This window comes from Myotis nattereri, assembly GCF_964212035.1.
Source record: "Myotis nattereri genome assembly, chromosome: 15".
Lineage (NCBI taxonomy): Eukaryota > Metazoa > Chordata > Mammalia > Chiroptera > Vespertilionidae > Myotis > Myotis nattereri.
Window position 1 is genome coordinate 19,663,408 of NC_138090.1, and position 18,316 is coordinate 19,681,723.

An 18,316-nucleotide genomic window follows, 5' to 3' on the forward strand; every position below is an offset into this window, starting at 1 on the left:
TTTCAGATGCACAAGTCCACGACACATCATCTGTACACTATTGTGTGTGCATCACCCCAAATCAAATCTTCTTCCATCACCATTTATCCCCCTTTACCTTCATCCACCCCCCCTCCCCCTCCCCCTGGCAATCCCCACAGTTGTCTATGTCCATGATTTTTTTCTCTTTTTTCTCAATCTCTCCATCCCCAACCCCCACCCTCTCAGCTGTCAGCGTGCTCTCTGTCTATGGGCCTGTCTTTTTGTTGCTTGATAGGTAGTTCATTTTGTTCATGAGATTACACATATGAGTGAAATCATATGGTATTTGTCTTTCTCTGACTGGCTTAATTCACTTAGCATAATACTCTGCAGGTCCATCTGTGCTGTCACAAAAGGTACGATTTCCTTCATTTTTACTGCTGAGTAGTATTCCACTGTGTAAATGTACCACAGATTTTTTTTATCCACTCATCTACTGATGGGCATTTGGGCTGCTTCCAAATCCTGTTATTGTAAATAATGCTGCAATGAATTTAGGGGCACACATATTCCTTTGAATTAATGTTTTGGGTTTCTTCAAATATATTCCCAGAAGTTGAGTTGTTGGGTCATAAGGCAGTTCCATTTTAAATTTTTGAAGTAACTTCACACTGCTTTCCACAGTGGCTGCACCAATCTGCATTTCCACCAACAGTGCATGCGGGTTCCCTTTTCTCCATTGTTTGTTGATTTATTGATCATAGCCATTCTGACAGGTGTGAGGTGCTATATTGCCCTGGGCAAGGGAAATAAGTGTAACTGTATCAAATTAAAAAGGTTTTGTACAACAAAGGAAATCATCAACAAAATGTAAAGACAACCACTGAATAGGAGAACACATTCACATCAGATAAGGAGTTGACATCCAAAGTTTATAAAACACTTACAAAGCTCAACACCAAAAAAACAAACAATCCAATTAAAAAATGGGCAAAGACTTGAATAGACACTTTGCCAAAGAGGACTTACAGATGGCCCATAGACATATGAAAAGATGTTCAGTGTAACTAATCATCTGAGAATTGCAAAAAGGAATTTTTGTATGTCCCTACATGCCAATACATCTTTTATATTTTAAATCAGGAATGGAAGCATTTGCCCTGGCCAGGTGTCTCAGTTGGTTGGAGCATCATCCTATACACCAAAAGGTTGCAGGTTTGATTCCTGGTCAGGGTCCATACCTGGGTTTAGGGTTTGATCCCTGGTTGGGGTATGTATGGGAGGCAATGGATGGATGTTTCTTGCTCTTTCTCTTTCTTTTTTCCCCCCTTCATCTCTTTAAAATCAACAAACATATCCTTGGGTGAGGACTGAAATTTTTTTTAAAAGAACTGGAAACATTTTACAGATAGGAAAATTGATATAGAGATAAGTATACATACATGTTTGTAGACATATGTGAATCCATTTATCTAAATCGACTATGATTGACTAAATCCCAGCTTTCAGATATTAGAGCTCTCCCACCGCCACTGGAACATATTTGGATGTTTCATATGGGCACCCTGAATTTCATAAAAGAGACAGTGTTCTATTTAGTGTAAGCTTTAATCTTTAAGAGACCAAAGAATGCTTTTTTCTCCAGCTTAAAAATAATACACCATGCAACTCACTTATGCTTCGCCCTCAGCATAAATTCATAGAAAGGGTAAAGACCTCTGCCAAAATATAATTTGTGTTTGAAATACTTTCACATAACAAAGATAAAAACCACAGATTTCACTTAGTCTCCTCTTAATGAAGCACTTTTATTATGTCTTTTTGTGGGGAGGGCACCTAAGAGTTATTGATAGCCCACCTCAAGCTTCCCCATCCTGTGAGATGCTCCTGTATTACAGAACAATGAGTTCATTAGCCTGATCTACCGTCATCAGACAAGCAGCCTGAGGTCTGGAGAAATTGAGTAATTTGCCCAGCATCTTACTCGAGTACACGAAGAAACCAGAAAAGAATCCAGGACTGTTCAGTTCCACTCCATCATCATTTCTCCACTAAACCTTTATATTTTTTTAGCCACTGAAGCTTTCTTCACCTATATGTTGTCATGTTGGGATATAAGTTAAGTTGGGTTCTGGCTCACGTTATTTACGTGCAAGGAAGGCATGTCATACAGAGGGCGAGCGGCTTGTTGAAGTTGTCTCAGCTGTGTCAGACGGAGAACCCATTTGTACATATTGCGTCGGTCTACTTGCTACTCAGTGACACTCCTGGTGTCCACCTCTACCAGCAAGCATTCTGTCCCTGCCAGGGCCTACGGGATGGTAATCATAGTGTTGATATCAAGAGTAATAATTAGGCCCAACAAGCAATGCTCAGTGGTCGAGCATTGACCTAGGAACCAGGAGGTCACTGTTCAATTCCTGGTCAGGGCACATAGGGGCGTGCAGGAAGCAGCTGATCCCTCATCACTGATGTTTCTACCTCTCCTTCTCCCTTCCTCTTTGAAAACAACAAAAATATATTTTAAAAAAGAGTAATAATAAGAATCACAATAGTACTAATATTAATAGTATTCATTTTTATCTTTCTAAAAATAACAAATTTTTATTGAGTGCTTATATCTGCACTATATTAAGCAGTTGGTTTATTATTCAAAAAAAATATCCAGATAAGTATCATTAGATAACAATTCCAGTCCCCCAACTTTGCAAATGAGAAAATGAATGCCTAGGGAGGATGACTTGCTCAAGCTACACAAATAGGCAGGGACAGAGCTGGTGTGCAGCCAAGTCCACCAGCGTCCAGAACCTGAGCTCACTCAATGCTCATGTTCCCTCCAGCTGCTGAATCATAGTGATGAGCCCTGGGCAGCTTGCTTCTCACCATCTGCCCAGCTTCCCGCTGGTTTTCTTGGCTTCAACAATCAGCTTGGCCGCTCCTGTTATGTGTTAGTTCCTCTCTTCACAATTGTTACACTTCAAAAAACCATCCCTAAAACAATATCCCATCCCTGATTTTGGTTCTGGTGCACAGAACCCAGTCTGTCTTATTTGTCTTTGGATCACAGTCGTTAGCAAAGCTCATGTCACACGATGAACAATTTACAAAACAAACTTCAAAATGCTTCAGATTTATAGTTACATTCAGAGTCTCCACCTTGCAGAATATTTATTTATCACAGTGTAATGATAGCTAACAGTTTGTGGAGTACTTACTCTCTGTCAGATAAAGTTTTTATAGACATTCAAATTTAATCCTAAAAAAGCACCCATTTCATGGAGGCTTAGAAATATTGAGTGATTTTTTCAGTGTTACACACTTAATACACATTCAAACTAGGATGTAAATTCATCATTAGTTTCACAAGACTATTGAGGCTGTTTTTCTAAAACTGAAGCAGCACTCACACGGTCTGTTTGGAAGTAGCTGCTGCGGAACAGGCTCCGTTGAGTTCGCTGCTAACATATGCCTAATGGTAACTCAGATCTGCCCCTCCCCCCTGGTTGATCTGGAACCCTGGGGACATTCTTTTCTCTGGGACTTCACTTGCCATCTCTTGGAGTGAGCACAATGTCCACATCTTTTGTCAGCCTTCTTTTTTCATTGACCCACAGTCCAAGTAGCAACACTGGGAGCCATCGTGTCTTTAACACGAACATAAACACATATGGTTAAACAATCTGATAGGATTCAATGTAAAATGACAGTTTTATAATTTTGGGTAAAAGAGAAGAAGTAATAAACTTAATAGAAAACTACTCTCAGAGGTTACCTAAAATAACCACAGATGGGTTGGCTGTGGGTGCTTTATGGGCTTCTATTTGATCAAATTGACTTCACTTCCTCATATACACCATAGTCACACTTATTCATAGCATCAGCCTTACAGAATATTAATTTACTAAAGCATGATACTGTATAAACATCATTTATTCAACAGTTAATACGTGTCAGATACTATTCTTTCTAGGCATTTTCTGATTTACTGCTAACAGCATAGGGAAGTAGAGCATGAATATTACCATTTTATCCAGGAGTAAGAGGAGATAAGCAGAATTGTTGGCTGCGCGGGGCCGGTGGCTTTCTCTGGGCCACCCAGTGCAGAAATAGATGGGGCCATTGGCTTCCCCTTTCCTCAAGAAAGAGCTGCAGGTGTTACCCGCACAGGAACACAGCTGCAAGGTTTTGTCTGGAGTAATCCAGACCTAGGATCAGGCCGGATTTTCTCCAGATGTACCAGGCCATGCCCCTTCAATCCCTAGAAAAAGAAAAGCAGTGTTGGGAGGTGGGTGGGGTCTCTCTACTGAGCCACAGTCAGGGGACACGGGTCTGTGCCGGCAATTAAGTGGAGTGTGAGGAAGGCCTGGAGGGTTGCATGCCAGCCACCAGCCCGTGTGTCTCAAGTCTCCTGACATGGGGGACGGGGAAACGTGAACCATAGAGAAATACAGAACCTTGTCCAGGATTACACCGCCTGTGTTAGATCTAGGATTTAAATTCAGATCCATTGCCTTCTAAAGCCGGTGCTCTTGACGACTAGATGAATCATGCATGCATTCTCCTTTTAAGTATTTTTTGACATTTGCTGAAAGAGAACTCTACCAGGTATTGGGTATATGGAGAAAATCTAAAATAGTATATATATTATGAATCATTGTTGTATATAATATTTTTGCTTTCTAATGCTAGGTTTAGTTAACACAATCCTTTCACTCTCCATAGCAAGTATAAACACAACAGTATCTAAATTGCTACAAAGTTACAAAACCCCAAATGGAAAATTTATAGTACTGACTGTACAATAAAAGCCAAGAAAGCAATGTACATGTTGCTAAGATAACCCCCACAGCCACTGTGAATAACAGCCACAACAGGGGGTCCGGGGTCACCCTGCAGAGCTGGCTGTCAACTTGCTCACCAATGAGGGGGTGGGGAGAGAGAGAGAGAGAGAGAGAGAGAGAGAGAGAGAGAGAGAGAGAGAGAGAGAGAGGTATTGAGAGAGAGAGATATTGAGAGAGAGAGAGAGAAGTGGAAGAATGTAGGTGTGTATGCATGAGTATTTGTAAAAACAGAACCATTATGGCAACTAACATGGGGTGTCAGTTAAGTCAGAAAAGGCAATGTTATAAAAACTGAACACACTCAATGCAAATTAGTGTATGTAGGGTGTGAGGAATAAGTGATTGATAAATTGAGATTAGTTTAAAAAAAAAGCACTAGGTTTTGAAACTGATACATAGATATTTCACATGGGAGGCTGGGATAGTCCAAATAGAAGGAGGGGTGTACCCCAGTCAAGCTCAGGAATGAGGATTGCTTGCAGTGGTTCTCAACCTGTGGGTCGAGACCCCTTTGGGGGTCGAACGACCCTTTCACAGGGGTCGCCTAAGACCACCGGGAAACACATATAGCATATCAGATATTTACATTACGATTCATAACAGTAGCAAAATTACAGTTACGAAGTAGCAACGAAAATAATTTTATGTTTGGGGGTCACCACAACATGAGGAACTGTATTAAAGGGCCGCGGCATTAGGAAGGTTGAGAACCACTGGCTTAGAGGGTCAGTCTGTATTTGAGAATGGTCATGCAGACTGAAATGAGGGGTGCAGATTGGAGGCAGCAGATCAGTTAGACCCCTGAACTTGTGAAGTGACAATAAAGCCTCAAACGAGAGGACCAGGCCTCAGAAGAGAGGGTTCTCTTGACGTGCATCAGACGCAAAATATACTGAGGATATTGAATCAAGAGAGCTTCGTGATTGTCTGTGAGGGGCACTGAGTCATCAGATTTGAAGACCTATCTGGCAAGTAGTGCCATTTACTGGGAGGGGGCACAGGAGAAAAAATGCGTTCCGAAAGGGCACAGGAGAGCTAATTAACTCCATTATTGACGCAGTTGAATTCAAGTGCCTGTGAAATTGGACGGATGGAACTCTAAACCCTCTGGGTTGAAGGTATGTAATTGAAACCTACATAAATATAATTTCTGTTATTAAATCATAACTTTTCCACTTATTCCATTACTGTTAATAATTAAAGTATGAAGTGGTCTGTTTGAATAACTACTCATGTTTTTGAAAAGCAGAAATGCATTTCTAACATAATTAAACCAGAGACTTTATGACGTTTTCAAGTAGTGTGTGTTTTTATGCCAGGCTCCCCTTGTGCCTGACACATGTGTTTGCTGACATTCTGGGTGGACGCTGGTCCTCTATGGACATTGCAGGGGAAGTGGCTGTTGTGAGAACTGCACACTTTTACTAGTATTACCCTCTGTTCCAATGAGTTCGAGCAGTAACTTGTTATGAAGGAGCATCAAATGAATGGAAAATCCATATCAAAGAGCATGTTCTACTTTCATGTCAGTAAACGTGAAGTTGTTTCCTGAGTAATGAGAGGAGCAGAAGCTAGGTTTTATGGGTTCAAAGGGAAAGCATAAATTTCAGATGTCTTAGCCATAGCAGCTCCGCACCTGTTTACAGATCTAGACAGGAGATGTGGGTAAGGAAATAACTTGTGGAAGAAAGAAAAAGAAGATGTTTGATGATAAAGAAATACTACTCGCCATAACCGGTTTGGCTCAGTGGATAGAGCGTCGGCCTGCAGATTGAAAGGTCCCAGGTTCGATTCCGGTCAAGGGCATGTACCTTGGTTGCGGGCACATCCCAGTAGGGGGTGTGTAGGAGGCAGCTGATCGATGTTTCTCTCTCATCAATGTTTCTAACTCTCTATCCCTCTCCCTTCCTCTTAGTAAAAAATTAATAAAATATATATTAAAAAAAAGAAATACTACTCTACTAAATGTCCCAAGGAAAGTCAGCAATGGTAAACAAAGGCAGAGGAAGGAAAGAAACAGGGTGAGCATGAGTGTGTCTGTCTGAGATGTCCTGAGGAAGCACAATTAGGACACAGGAGATCATGTTTTTTGATTAGTGGTGAATTGCTGAGACAGTTGCACTTAGTAAATTCTAAGTTCCTTGTCTCTGGTTTTTAGGTAATCATTCTCATCTTGCAATCCCTGGTCTTCCCTTCCTCATCCTCAACAGAATAAAAACATCAGCTGTTGAACCATACTGAAGTAATTTCCATTTCTTTCACATAACATGGTTTTAAGATTTTTCTAAGGAAATTGCCATACATCCAACTTTCATTCCTCTACCTAGATACTCCTTTGAATCATCACCTTTCCTCAGCATAGAAAGCACTGTTTCTGACAACAGCTCTGATCCTCCACATTTAGGTCAGAGGACATGTCCTCTGCTCCTGGAACAGCCAGTCTGCTCCCAATCACATCTTGCTCACCTTACTCTCTATTGTAATTGGATGTTCCTTTTCACTGTTAGTCTTCTGCACAAATGAATGAATGAAAGGAGGTGGCTTGATGAGCTCAGGAAGGTTTTTCCTATCAGCCAAGTGGTATATTCAGCCTGGTAAAGACCAGGCATAGAACACAGGGAGAACTGAGGGAGGAGATTAGAAGAGAATAAATATAGAGAAGTGTTAAACTGTGTTTATTTTCTTAAATGCAGACTGTTTAAAAGAACATTATGGATTCTATTTAATAAATAGCATAACAAGTCAATAATTACAAAACTTGTGTTATCTTTTTAAAAGTAAGGATATGCATTTTAAAATTGAAAGTTTTGACTACTTCCATTAGTAGATTTTAGTTTAGAAAACATATTAAGAAATGTAAGAAACTTGCATGAAAAGTACAAATATTCACCTGGGAAAAAAAAGCTGAGAGAACTAGGTAAAGGTCTTCTCATTTCAGGATGCTAATCTCTCATACCACATGTCTGGTTAGTAGAAAAAATGTAAAGCAGTAAATTTGTTAGATTCACTATAAAGAAGAGTTATAATGGAATTTAATATCTATTTATTAATATACTTACACAGGTTAACTGCTAACATCTTGACCCAAGTGAATTAAACATATTCCTGTTCTCAGGTTGTTTATCAACTAATACTGTAGCTGAGGAATCCCATTGTGTGTCAACCTTTGCAACAAAGATAGATTCTGGTCAGCTAAAATAAAAGAGAATAAATTATCATTCTTTGCAAAGTTTATAGACTGAAGATTTTAATTTAATGATAAGAGAAGTTATTTTAAGTTAAAATAAGTTTAAGTATTATAATACCAGAAAATAAGGAAACTGAAAAACCCATCAGACTTATGTCAAAAGAACCAACTGATGAATCTCTCACTGACCAAAGGTGGAAATATTTTAGCATCAATAAGGACAGCACCTGCAGTTTTGAAATATATTAAATATGTTTAAGTAAACGGGCTCATGATGATACTAAAAAATCTCATTGGTCACTTCTGAGAGATATGAAGGAGCCATCTCATTATTTTGAAAACAAATAAATGTAAGGAAAACATCAAACATTTATTCTACTTTTCCAATGTATCCCATACCTAAAGGTAACCAAATAGAAGACTAGAGGGAATTTATCTTTTAAGATATTATTACAGGTAATAAATAAAGAGTAATAGAATTAGTATATGCCCACTTTTGTAATTCTAAATATTAATAGACCAAATCAATTATTATAATAGTTCATAAAAAGACAATTTGCTTTTCAGTACCAGTCATAGCAGAGTAGCTTTTATTGGACTGTCATGCTGCCCATAGCAATGATAATCCTTGGATAAAATATATATTTAAGAAACTGTTTCAGGGCTTTGAAGTTCAACTTAAAACCAGCAGAAACTTGAGAAGACTTGATTTTTGAATGAAGGAAGGTATACTCCAGGAGATATACATTGAACCAACTTGTTCCTACAAACACATCCCAGTTTGCAAGACATATGCCTTTACTAGGCTGAGGAGACAGAGGTCAGAGTTCAAGGTGGCTAGAGTGGCTAGAAATTTAGATTGGAATACTGAAAAGGAGGGAGTCAGAGAGGGAGAGACTCAACTCCTGCATACAAATCTCCCGTGAATCCTTGGCTGATTCCTAAGATGAGCTTCCAAGAACCCTGGTGAAAGCAGAAACTAGGGGATTAAAGTTCTGAAGATGTCAGAATCTTTCTAGTGCTGGAAAGGCCACCTTTGGAGTTCAAGTCCTGCCAATTTAGATGGACTTGCTCAATACCTTGGGCTTTTAACTGAAAAGTCAGAAAGGCATTGCCTTAGGAGTAAAGACCACACTTGAAGACCAGGTGTTATGCCGTAGGGCTGAGGACAAACCAAAATAGACCTGTCCCAACAAATCTTAGAACCAGGCTTTCACTAGGTCAAGGTCATCTGCCAGGGGTTCTGCTCCCTGAGGTCCTCTTCCATTTACTTCCTGCCACCACCATCCATCCCTCCTCAGTCTCTTTCAGCCTGTCAAACCTCCCCCTTAGCCCCTCCCCTCTTGTCCTTTCCTGACCGAGACGTTAACATAGGTGGTCATCTACTCAGCTGAAATATCACTTCTCAGAGATATCAGCAAGGGACAACCTAATGCAGATCTCTCTGTTCAAATCTCTCATACAACGCTGTCCTTTTCGCATCATGCTCCACTTAAAATTTATAATTATATATCTATACACATGGGATGAGTTGCCTGATGTTTTTCTTTTCCTTTAGATTGGAGGACCCATGAGGACAGAATGTGTTCACTGTTGCAACACCAGCTCCTACTGTAGAACTTGGTCTAGTACCTATTTGTTAAATTGATGAGTTTAGAAAAATATCTGATTATCCACAGTATAAAGCATGAAATTAATAAAAATATACAACTTACAAATTTATTATATCCATATAATAGCAATTAATTAAAGGAGAATTATTTCTGAGATGACCATATGGGATTTTGAATGTTATTATTAAATGATAGTACAAATCTTAATAATTATGAGGTATTTTTATGTTTCCATTTCATACCTACAGCTTTGTTGTGTAGTATGAGAGGCTGGAATTATTCTCCACATATTCCAAATAAGGAAATCGAGAATAAGCATGTGACTTCTATCATATTTATTACAAATAAATATTAGAAACAGAAATACAACTTATATCCTCCAGTGACACACTCAACTATCCTTGACATGGTAGATGTTACCAATTTCAAATCTATTTAAAAGGTTAATTTAGATTGATTTTTAAGGGGCAGAGATCATGTTTGTTCCCATAACCTCCAGGAGTGTTGTTGCTGACCTTAACTCTATTTAAAGCTATGATAGTAGTCACCTGTTCCCTGTGGTTATATGCAGCATTTGATCCTGTGTCTTCTTCCTTTGTATTGAATTAATTTTGGTCATTTTAAGCTTAAGAGTCCCTTAAATCATTCTGTGTTCTTTTATGCTGCTCTGCAAAAATAGTACAGCCTATTTCCTGTTGATTTCTCGAGTGCATGGCCTCTGCTCTCCATCTCTTTAAACCAAGTTCAGTAATGCAGATCTCAAGTGCCTATACATCACACTGTTGCTTTAATATCTCACCGGGTAATAGTTTAACCGTGGCTCAGTCTGATTTATGTTTCTTAGAAGTCACAATCAGACCTCTGTTTGTTTAGTAATTTGTAGGTAGTAATTTTCAAATAAAGAAACTGTCTGTGTGATCAGTGGTGAGGCTGACTTCATGTTTAGCCGGGAAGAGTTTGGTCCATAGCCCTCTCCAGTGGTAGCACTCTTTGTCCATTTATATTTTTGAGGTGATTCCCAAAGCCTTAAAAGTAGAAGACTCTCAGTTTGTTGTTTTCAAGCAGTCTTTCATGACCTTCAAATAAAGTCCATTTGCCGTCACTCAGGAATATACTTTCCAGTTTACTCATTTTCTATTCCAAGTTTCTTTTTTCTTTTAAGAGTCTTCATCAACTGACCTCATCAATAATGTGATGATTCATAGTTTAACTCACAGAATCAATTTCTCCCTGAAGCATCTTTCAGGGACAAGCCACTACCACCGCCACAATTTTCTGTAAAGTATCGCCTACGGTATAGATAAAAACGTATTTCTTTTCCATGATACAATTCAGTACGCAATGAGCGTATTCCTTTTCAGAGAAAAGGTTTCTGTCACCTTCTTGTTCTTCTTGTCAGAGAACCTTCATGCTGTCATCTGCCTCAGCACCACTCGGGAACCTATGCTCCTGGGTGAGGCTCATGCAGAGCTCAGGAGGTTGACTGCCTTTGGAGACCCCAAGAGATTCTCCTCAGTTGATTCTAACATGGTGGGACCATGGAACTCAATTTAAGAAACCAGCTCTTGGATACGATTTTCTTAGTAATCCACTTGGAGGGTGGAGAGAACATTGCTTTTTCAAACAGCAACTGCCCATCGTCAGAGAAGCCTCAAACTTCTGGAGCAGCGGTAGGCTGCAGGGGTGAGGGAAGGAACCAGGTCAAGTGGAAGATATTGTAATGAGGGGTTTGTTTGCCTGTGAAATATGCAGAGGTAGAAAAACTGTTCGCTGCTCATGGAGGGAAAGCGTTTCTGCAATTTAGATGACATTCTTCTCTGAGGTTGAGCGGGTCAGCTCCTCCTGCGACTTTAGACGTTAGAAATTGCCCGGGATCCAGTCCTGCTGCAGAAGCAGAGCTCCTTGGGGGAAAAGTGCTTTGTTTTTATGCATTGCTGTGCCTTCCTCTGGGTTCACAGAGAACTTTCTATAAATATGTGTGTGGGAAGAAGCACAGAATACACATCAGCAATACCACTTCTGACACAACTCCCTGAAAGAAATTAGAATATTTTCCATTGGAAAACCCTGCATTTCACGGAAGATTGTATTTCTGAATCATGCAAATAAAGCAGACTGTGCCTCTTTCCTGGGGTCATGAGGAGAATTTGATATGAGAGCAGGGCCCACAATCATTGTGCGTCTCTTCTTTCTTTGATTCCTGCTATAAATGAGAAGATTGGTGATGGAGGTATTCACTGAGGAGGCTTCAGGTCGCCTACAATTGCCATGGGAAGTCAGCTCAGGCATTCGCTGACAGACAGAGAAAAAGCCACAGAACCCACAGATGGCTTGAAGCCATGCTTGCTGCATAACCTGGCAATGACATTGATAATTGAGCATTTCTTGTGCACTACAGAAACTCCTTATTTTTAAAAAGAGGGCCCGTTTATTTTCATTATTTATTTATTTATGTATTTATTTGTCTTCACTCAAGGATATTTTTTAATTGATTTCAGAGAAGAAAGGAGAGGGAGATAGAGATAGAAACATCAATGATGATGAAAGAGAATCATTGATCGGCTGCTTCCTGCATGCCCCCGACTGGGGATGGAGCCTGCAACCCAGGCATGTGCCCTTGACCAGAATCGAACCTGGGACCCTTCATTCTGAGGCCGACGCTCTATCCACTGAGCCAAACTGCCTAGGGCAGGATATTTTTTCCATTGATCTTTAGAGAGAGTAGAAGGGAGGGAGGAGAAGGAGGAGAGATAAAGAAACATCGATGTGAGAGAGACACACGGATTGAGTGCCTCCCATACGCACCCCGACCAGGGCCAGGGTAGAACCTACAACTCAGCTATACCCTTGACCAGGAATCAAACCCATGACCCTTTTGTGTCTGGGGCTCTAATCACTTATCAGCACCAGCCAGGGTGAGTTGAATTAAGTATATTAATGGTATATACTCAGATCTCTTATAGGTAGACTTAATATAAAGAAATATTGTTATAAGTCATCTGAACTTTTTTGTGTGTGACGTGTGTTTGCATTGGCCATGCTCTATTAAGAGTTCAAAATCTGAAAATCTTTTGGAATAGTGAAAATCAGTTTATCCTGAACATTACCAGTGATGGCTGAGACTGGAAATGTTTCTTTCCCAGGCAGCAATGTAAAGTCCAAGTGTACTTTTTACGTTAGTAGTCTTAAAAGTAAAATTTTTTCAAATGTAAAAGCATGACTCATTCAAATACAGAATAAATACTTATCAAAGATGTATTTGAATCATTAGGGAAGGAATTAGAAGGATAGTAAAGCTACTCTAAAGAAAATTCAAGAGACCAACTGCACATAGGAATTCAAGAAAGAATGTTGGGTTACTGGTACTAGGTTAAATACAAATGGTTAGTGTCCATCAGGTCAATAAAAAAACCCATAACCTTTGGAGATGTATTTTCTACCACATAGAAGCCATTTGAATTTCTACTGGGGAAAATATCTACAAATTAACATGTTACTTAACAGATTCTGTAATCAGTAATCAATGGTAAAATCAGACATATATTAATTTTAGAATTAACTAGTCTTTAGATGGGGCCTGTTAGAAAATGCTCAGTATGACACTGAAAAGATGTGAAGTTCTGCCTTTGATGTATTTTTCAGTTTCTCCAATTTCTTGTAACAGTGGTAAGATCACTTTCAAGGGAGTCTAAATCCTTGTTGCCCACCAGCATCCTTGGCGTGTGTGCTAGATGCTGACGATGGGACACTGAATTCAAATGCTCTCTCTCTCTTTCTCTCTCTCTCAACAGATTTTTTTTTTCAGATAGTTTAAGATTTTTATATCCTTAACTTTATGTGTCTTAGTGTTTTATGATTATTGTTTAAAGTTGTATGCTTTCCTTGTATCAGATATGTTGTATGTAGCTTTTAAGAAAAATGACTTATAGTAGAGCCATTATAAGTGAATTTTCTACTTAAAGTAATACTGTTAGGAATCATCTGAATATTTTTCTTTTTTGAGAATATATGTATATGTATATGTATATGTATGTGTACATATATAATATATATATAATCCTGTACTGGCACTGTACTCACATTCTGAATTATGTTTAGATTTTCCCCCCTGGAGGGTTTGATTCACATGCATGTGAATTTGTGATGTGATTGTAGCCAGTTTGTTGATTCCTCTACTTCACTACTTTCTGGCTTCCAGGCCCCTTTTTCCAAGGCCAGCCCCCCTCATTCATGTTTCCTCCTTCTGAGAGCTAAATTACTGACTGTCCATATAGTCGCCCAGCAATCCCTGGAGCTTCCTTTCACGACAGTGAAGCAGAGAATGTGTTGGGAGAATGTCCAGGCCTCTTGGAATGAAACATTTAAGAGTAATTGTCATTTATGAGGACAAGAATTGGATTTGAAGACCACGCAGAGTAGATTATTGATTGCGATCTGCTTGAGAGTCAGGTTACTAGACCTGAGAACTGAGTTTCCCCAACTACCTTAACTAAAGTGACCCCAGTCTTCTTTTAACCTTTATCAGAACACCTGTTATAGTCTATAATTGTTTATGAACTTATTTGTTCTCTTGGTATATATTGTCCATCTTTACTGTATGGAAGCCATGGGGCCATGATTGTGTTGATTACTCTTTTTATCTAAGCATCCATCACAGTGCCTCAAATAGGATGAACTAAATAAATATTTATTGAATGAATGCATCAAATTAGTGTTATACCTGTGAAGTAAGAAGGAAATGGATAAAAGTGAGAGGAAATGGCAGGTGGCTTCAGTTTAAGACACAAAACAATATACCATTGCTTTAGGCATCAATTGTCTGATATGGTTTTCACTTTCATTTTGCTGATGGAAATATTCCAGGCACAAAAGCTTTAGGTGCCATGAAAGGTTAATATGACCATTATAGTGCAATAATAACAATAGTGAAGAAGATTTACAAACAAAAGAAAAAGTCGACTAAAGTAACACAGACTAAACCTTTCCTGCGGAAAAATTCTCTTAGTAGCTAATTCCCAAAATAGACTTTATCTAAAATAAAACCAGTATTACTATGGTTGCCTTTAAGCGATACATTAACTCAGTGATAACTGCATTGCTCTAAATGTGTCCACATTTAATGTCTGTCTTATTGGAATTTTTCTTAATTTATTGTAATCTAATAATCATAGAACACATTATTTGCATTTGACACAGAGTTATGTTTTTACTGCACACATTTTTTTTTCAGTGATATAACAAGGAATAATTGTTCAGTTAACATTATTCTTTCCACGGAATGCAATGTTTATTCATGTGCACTTGGTGAATTCTTTATAAACACATTAGCAAGATGTGGAAGTATCAAATCACTGAAATTTCAAAAGATAGCTGTATAGAACAGTTGAAAAAAATTGGGTGGTGGAGAATATAAATGATTCACATTAAATATTATGGATAATCTGAATGAAATGCATATTCGGGTATACTACAAGTAACTGTAATAATTTTGTCAAATGAAATAAGATGAGTTAACTGTAATGCCATTTTTTTGACTGGGAGAAGTTAGCTAGCCAGTTGAAAAATAGCTTCAGATTTTATTGGGTTTTCTTAACCTCTTCATTTATTACATAAATGCATTCTCAAGGGTAATTGCCTTTCAAAAAAATCTTTGACTTGTGAAATGTAGAAAACACTGCTAGGCTTTTTGAGTATTATCAATTCTTTTTTGTGTTTCTTGTTCAGGGTGCAACTGATTTTGACAGATGAACTGTTATGCTACTAGTATAACATGACATCTTTTTTCAGATGAGCTGAATAAGAGTGATCTTGACAATGAGTAGATAAGACATTGTCAGAAAGCTGAACAAACATGTCAATGTCACAGTTATGACACAAATGCAGCAGAACAGCCCTTATAATATCATTAAGTGAATGTCTTTTTAACGACGCCCTTGAAAAGAAAGACAATAGCACTGCTGTTAAATACTATTACTTAGCCACAAAAATAATAAAGTAAAACCAAACACAAAGGTCAGTTTAGTATTTATTTGAAGTGGCATTTGATGTGTCTGATGTATGTGCGTTTATTTGTATGGGAAATCCTTTATATATGGCAGGTATGAAAGAATTTGGAAATATCAAAACCACTCTTTCAGGAGCTAAAACATTTAACTTTGACATTTCAAGAACACCATTAAAAATACTGATTGTGGAATATGCAAAGTGGCTCTATGAATATTGATCATAACCATTTTTCTGATTTTCTTTTTTTATGGACTGAGAAAGAAGAGTGTTTAATAATATAAATGAAAATTAGAAATATATTTTAAAATGGATTTTGTAAATAGGTTAGTAAAGACTAAAATGGAACCAATCCCAGGTATCAGGAGGGAGTTAGACAAGTGGTGGTTTTATTTTCCCTTATTACGACTGGCTGGGAGCTAACCTATACATGTTTGTGTGATGCTTTCTCTGTACATAGACATTTAAGATGCTTAATGAAAAGCAAGTCTATCCTAAAATGACTTTTAATGTCTTTGTCTCTAGGATCAGAGGTGGTTGATCTGGATGGAAGAAGTTCTCTCCTCTACAGATTTGATCAAAAATCCCCAAGCCTCATAAAGGAGACTATTTCTTTGAAATTTAAAACCATGCAGAGTGATGGGATTCTACTCCACAGGGAAGGGCAAAATGGAGATCACATCACACTGGAACTGAGAAGGGGAAAACTCTTTTTACTTATTAATTCAGGTACCACTGTTTGGTGAAAGGCTTGAAAATCTGGTCATTTAGATATCACTTCAGTCACTTTATGTGTTTATATCTTATAACAATTAAGGCACTTTATTTCTAGATTCAGGGGATTTATATATATATATACACACCCCAGTATTGTACTTTCATTTGAAATGGTTCATATTTTGCAAATTGTGTAAGATCCCCATTCAGAGTTTTTACATAGTGCCAATAGACCTATATAGCTATTTCTTACCATCATGAAGAAGGAGATGGGTCATTAAAAAATATTAAGGTAGTAAAAATAATGAGGTTGTAGGAAAGATAAAATTTATATTGAAAATGTGCATGTGATGGGTAATACTAATAAAAAGAATTAACAGTGGAAGAAATTACAGCAAGGTTGAGAGGATATTCTATTCCACTTCAGGTAAATCCACACTAGTGTTTGGGGTGGAACGCATGGAAGGAGATGGTGATTATTATGAAAGATGGTGACTGATGAAAAGGAAGCTTTTTTTTTTTTTTTAAGACTGGGAATAACAGTGCTTTTGTTTTTCTTTTCTAAGCTGACACTAGACTGCCCTCTCCTCACACCCCGATCAACCTCACCCTGGGCAGCCTGCTGGACGATCAGCACTGGCACGCGGTGCTCATCCAGCGCGCGGGCAAACTGGTCAACTTCACCGTGGACGAGCACCGGCACCGCTTCCACACCCAGGGAGAGTTCAGTTACCTGGACCTGGATTCTGAGGTGTGATGGTTATGTTTCCATTGATACAGGTTTGAGGATGTGTATGGGGTTGAGTCCAGCAAAAGAGAACCCCACTCTCAGAGTGAGTCAAAGTCCTGGAGAACCCCGAGGTGACATAGTGCACAGAAGCAGACTTGGGCATCTTCTACTGAGACTTCATCTTTCTCAAATATGTTAATTTATTATATTTTTATGTTAATTTATTATTATATAGAGAGAATCTTTTTTACTTGAAATGTGTAATCACAGAATGTCACATGCAAGAAATCTCCAGGAAGAGATCTCAATTGCCACAAGGAAATACAAATTGTGTTGCCTGATTTTTTGTTATAGGGCACCCTGAACTGTGAAGATTTATTGGGAGGATATAGCAAATATTAGATTTATTAATTCATTAACAATCAATTCAAATGCTTAAGTGTCAGTGTGTGCCAGAAATGTATATAAAATGAAATGTGATTGTAATCAGTTACATTATTAAACAGACCAGGTTTACCATGGATAAAAAGAGGTGTTTTTATTCATCAACCAATAAATATCAAATCTGAGGGTAATTAGCATTGTGGAAGGCTTATTAAAGTCTAATGTAAATGAGAATTGAGTGCATATAAATTTGCATAAATTTGTTTTAAAATCTGTATCTTTATTTAAAAAATATCTCTGACAGTAACAGTATGACAGTATAGGGTGATGAAAAATGGATATATCTGAGCTATTATATATATATAAGCAATAATTGCTAATCATAATTATTTAAGCAGATTATCAGAAAATCACTAAACAATATTATTGATGCCATTGTTCTTTCTAAGATCAGCTTTGGAGGGATTCTAGCACCTGGAAAATCAGTGTCATTCTCCCAGAAAAACTTCCACGGGTGTTTAGAAAATCTCTATTATAATGGAGTAGACATCATTGATTTGGCCAAGCGACAAAAGCCACAGATCTTCGCTATGGTAAGAGAGCCTTCATGTGAAGGAAGGAGTAAAACTACATGGCTTTTCACATGATGAAATTGCTCTATTTGATAAGCTATTTTAGACTTTACTCTTATTCTTTTAAAGCTTTTCTCTGCTTGGCAATATGCCTATTAGGGATTAATTCTATCTAAAGGAATTACAATTCACAAGGCATATTATTTTACTTCATATGAAATAGAGCAGGGTGTGTGTGTTTTTCAGTTGATCATTTTGTTGCAATATTATTACTCCCAGGAGACTAATTTCTTTTGCTCTGTAATTTC

The 18,316-nt window shown here is 38.1% G+C and overlaps 1 protein-coding gene across 1 annotated transcript in view; it reads left to right on the top strand.

Annotated features, from left to right (window-relative positions):
• CNTNAP4 (contactin associated protein family member 4) overlaps positions 1–18,316 on the top strand; it is a 242,690-nt gene that overhangs the window by 133,606 nt on the left and 90,768 nt on the right. Inside the window, exons 5-7 of the mRNA XM_081107966.1 lie at positions 16,131–16,334; positions 16,889–17,073; positions 17,886–18,029. Coding sequence (XP_080964092.1) covers positions 16,131–16,334; positions 16,889–17,073; positions 17,886–18,029 — 533 coding nt within the window. The remainder of the gene's footprint in view (positions 1–16,130; positions 16,335–16,888; positions 17,074–17,885; positions 18,030–18,316) is intronic.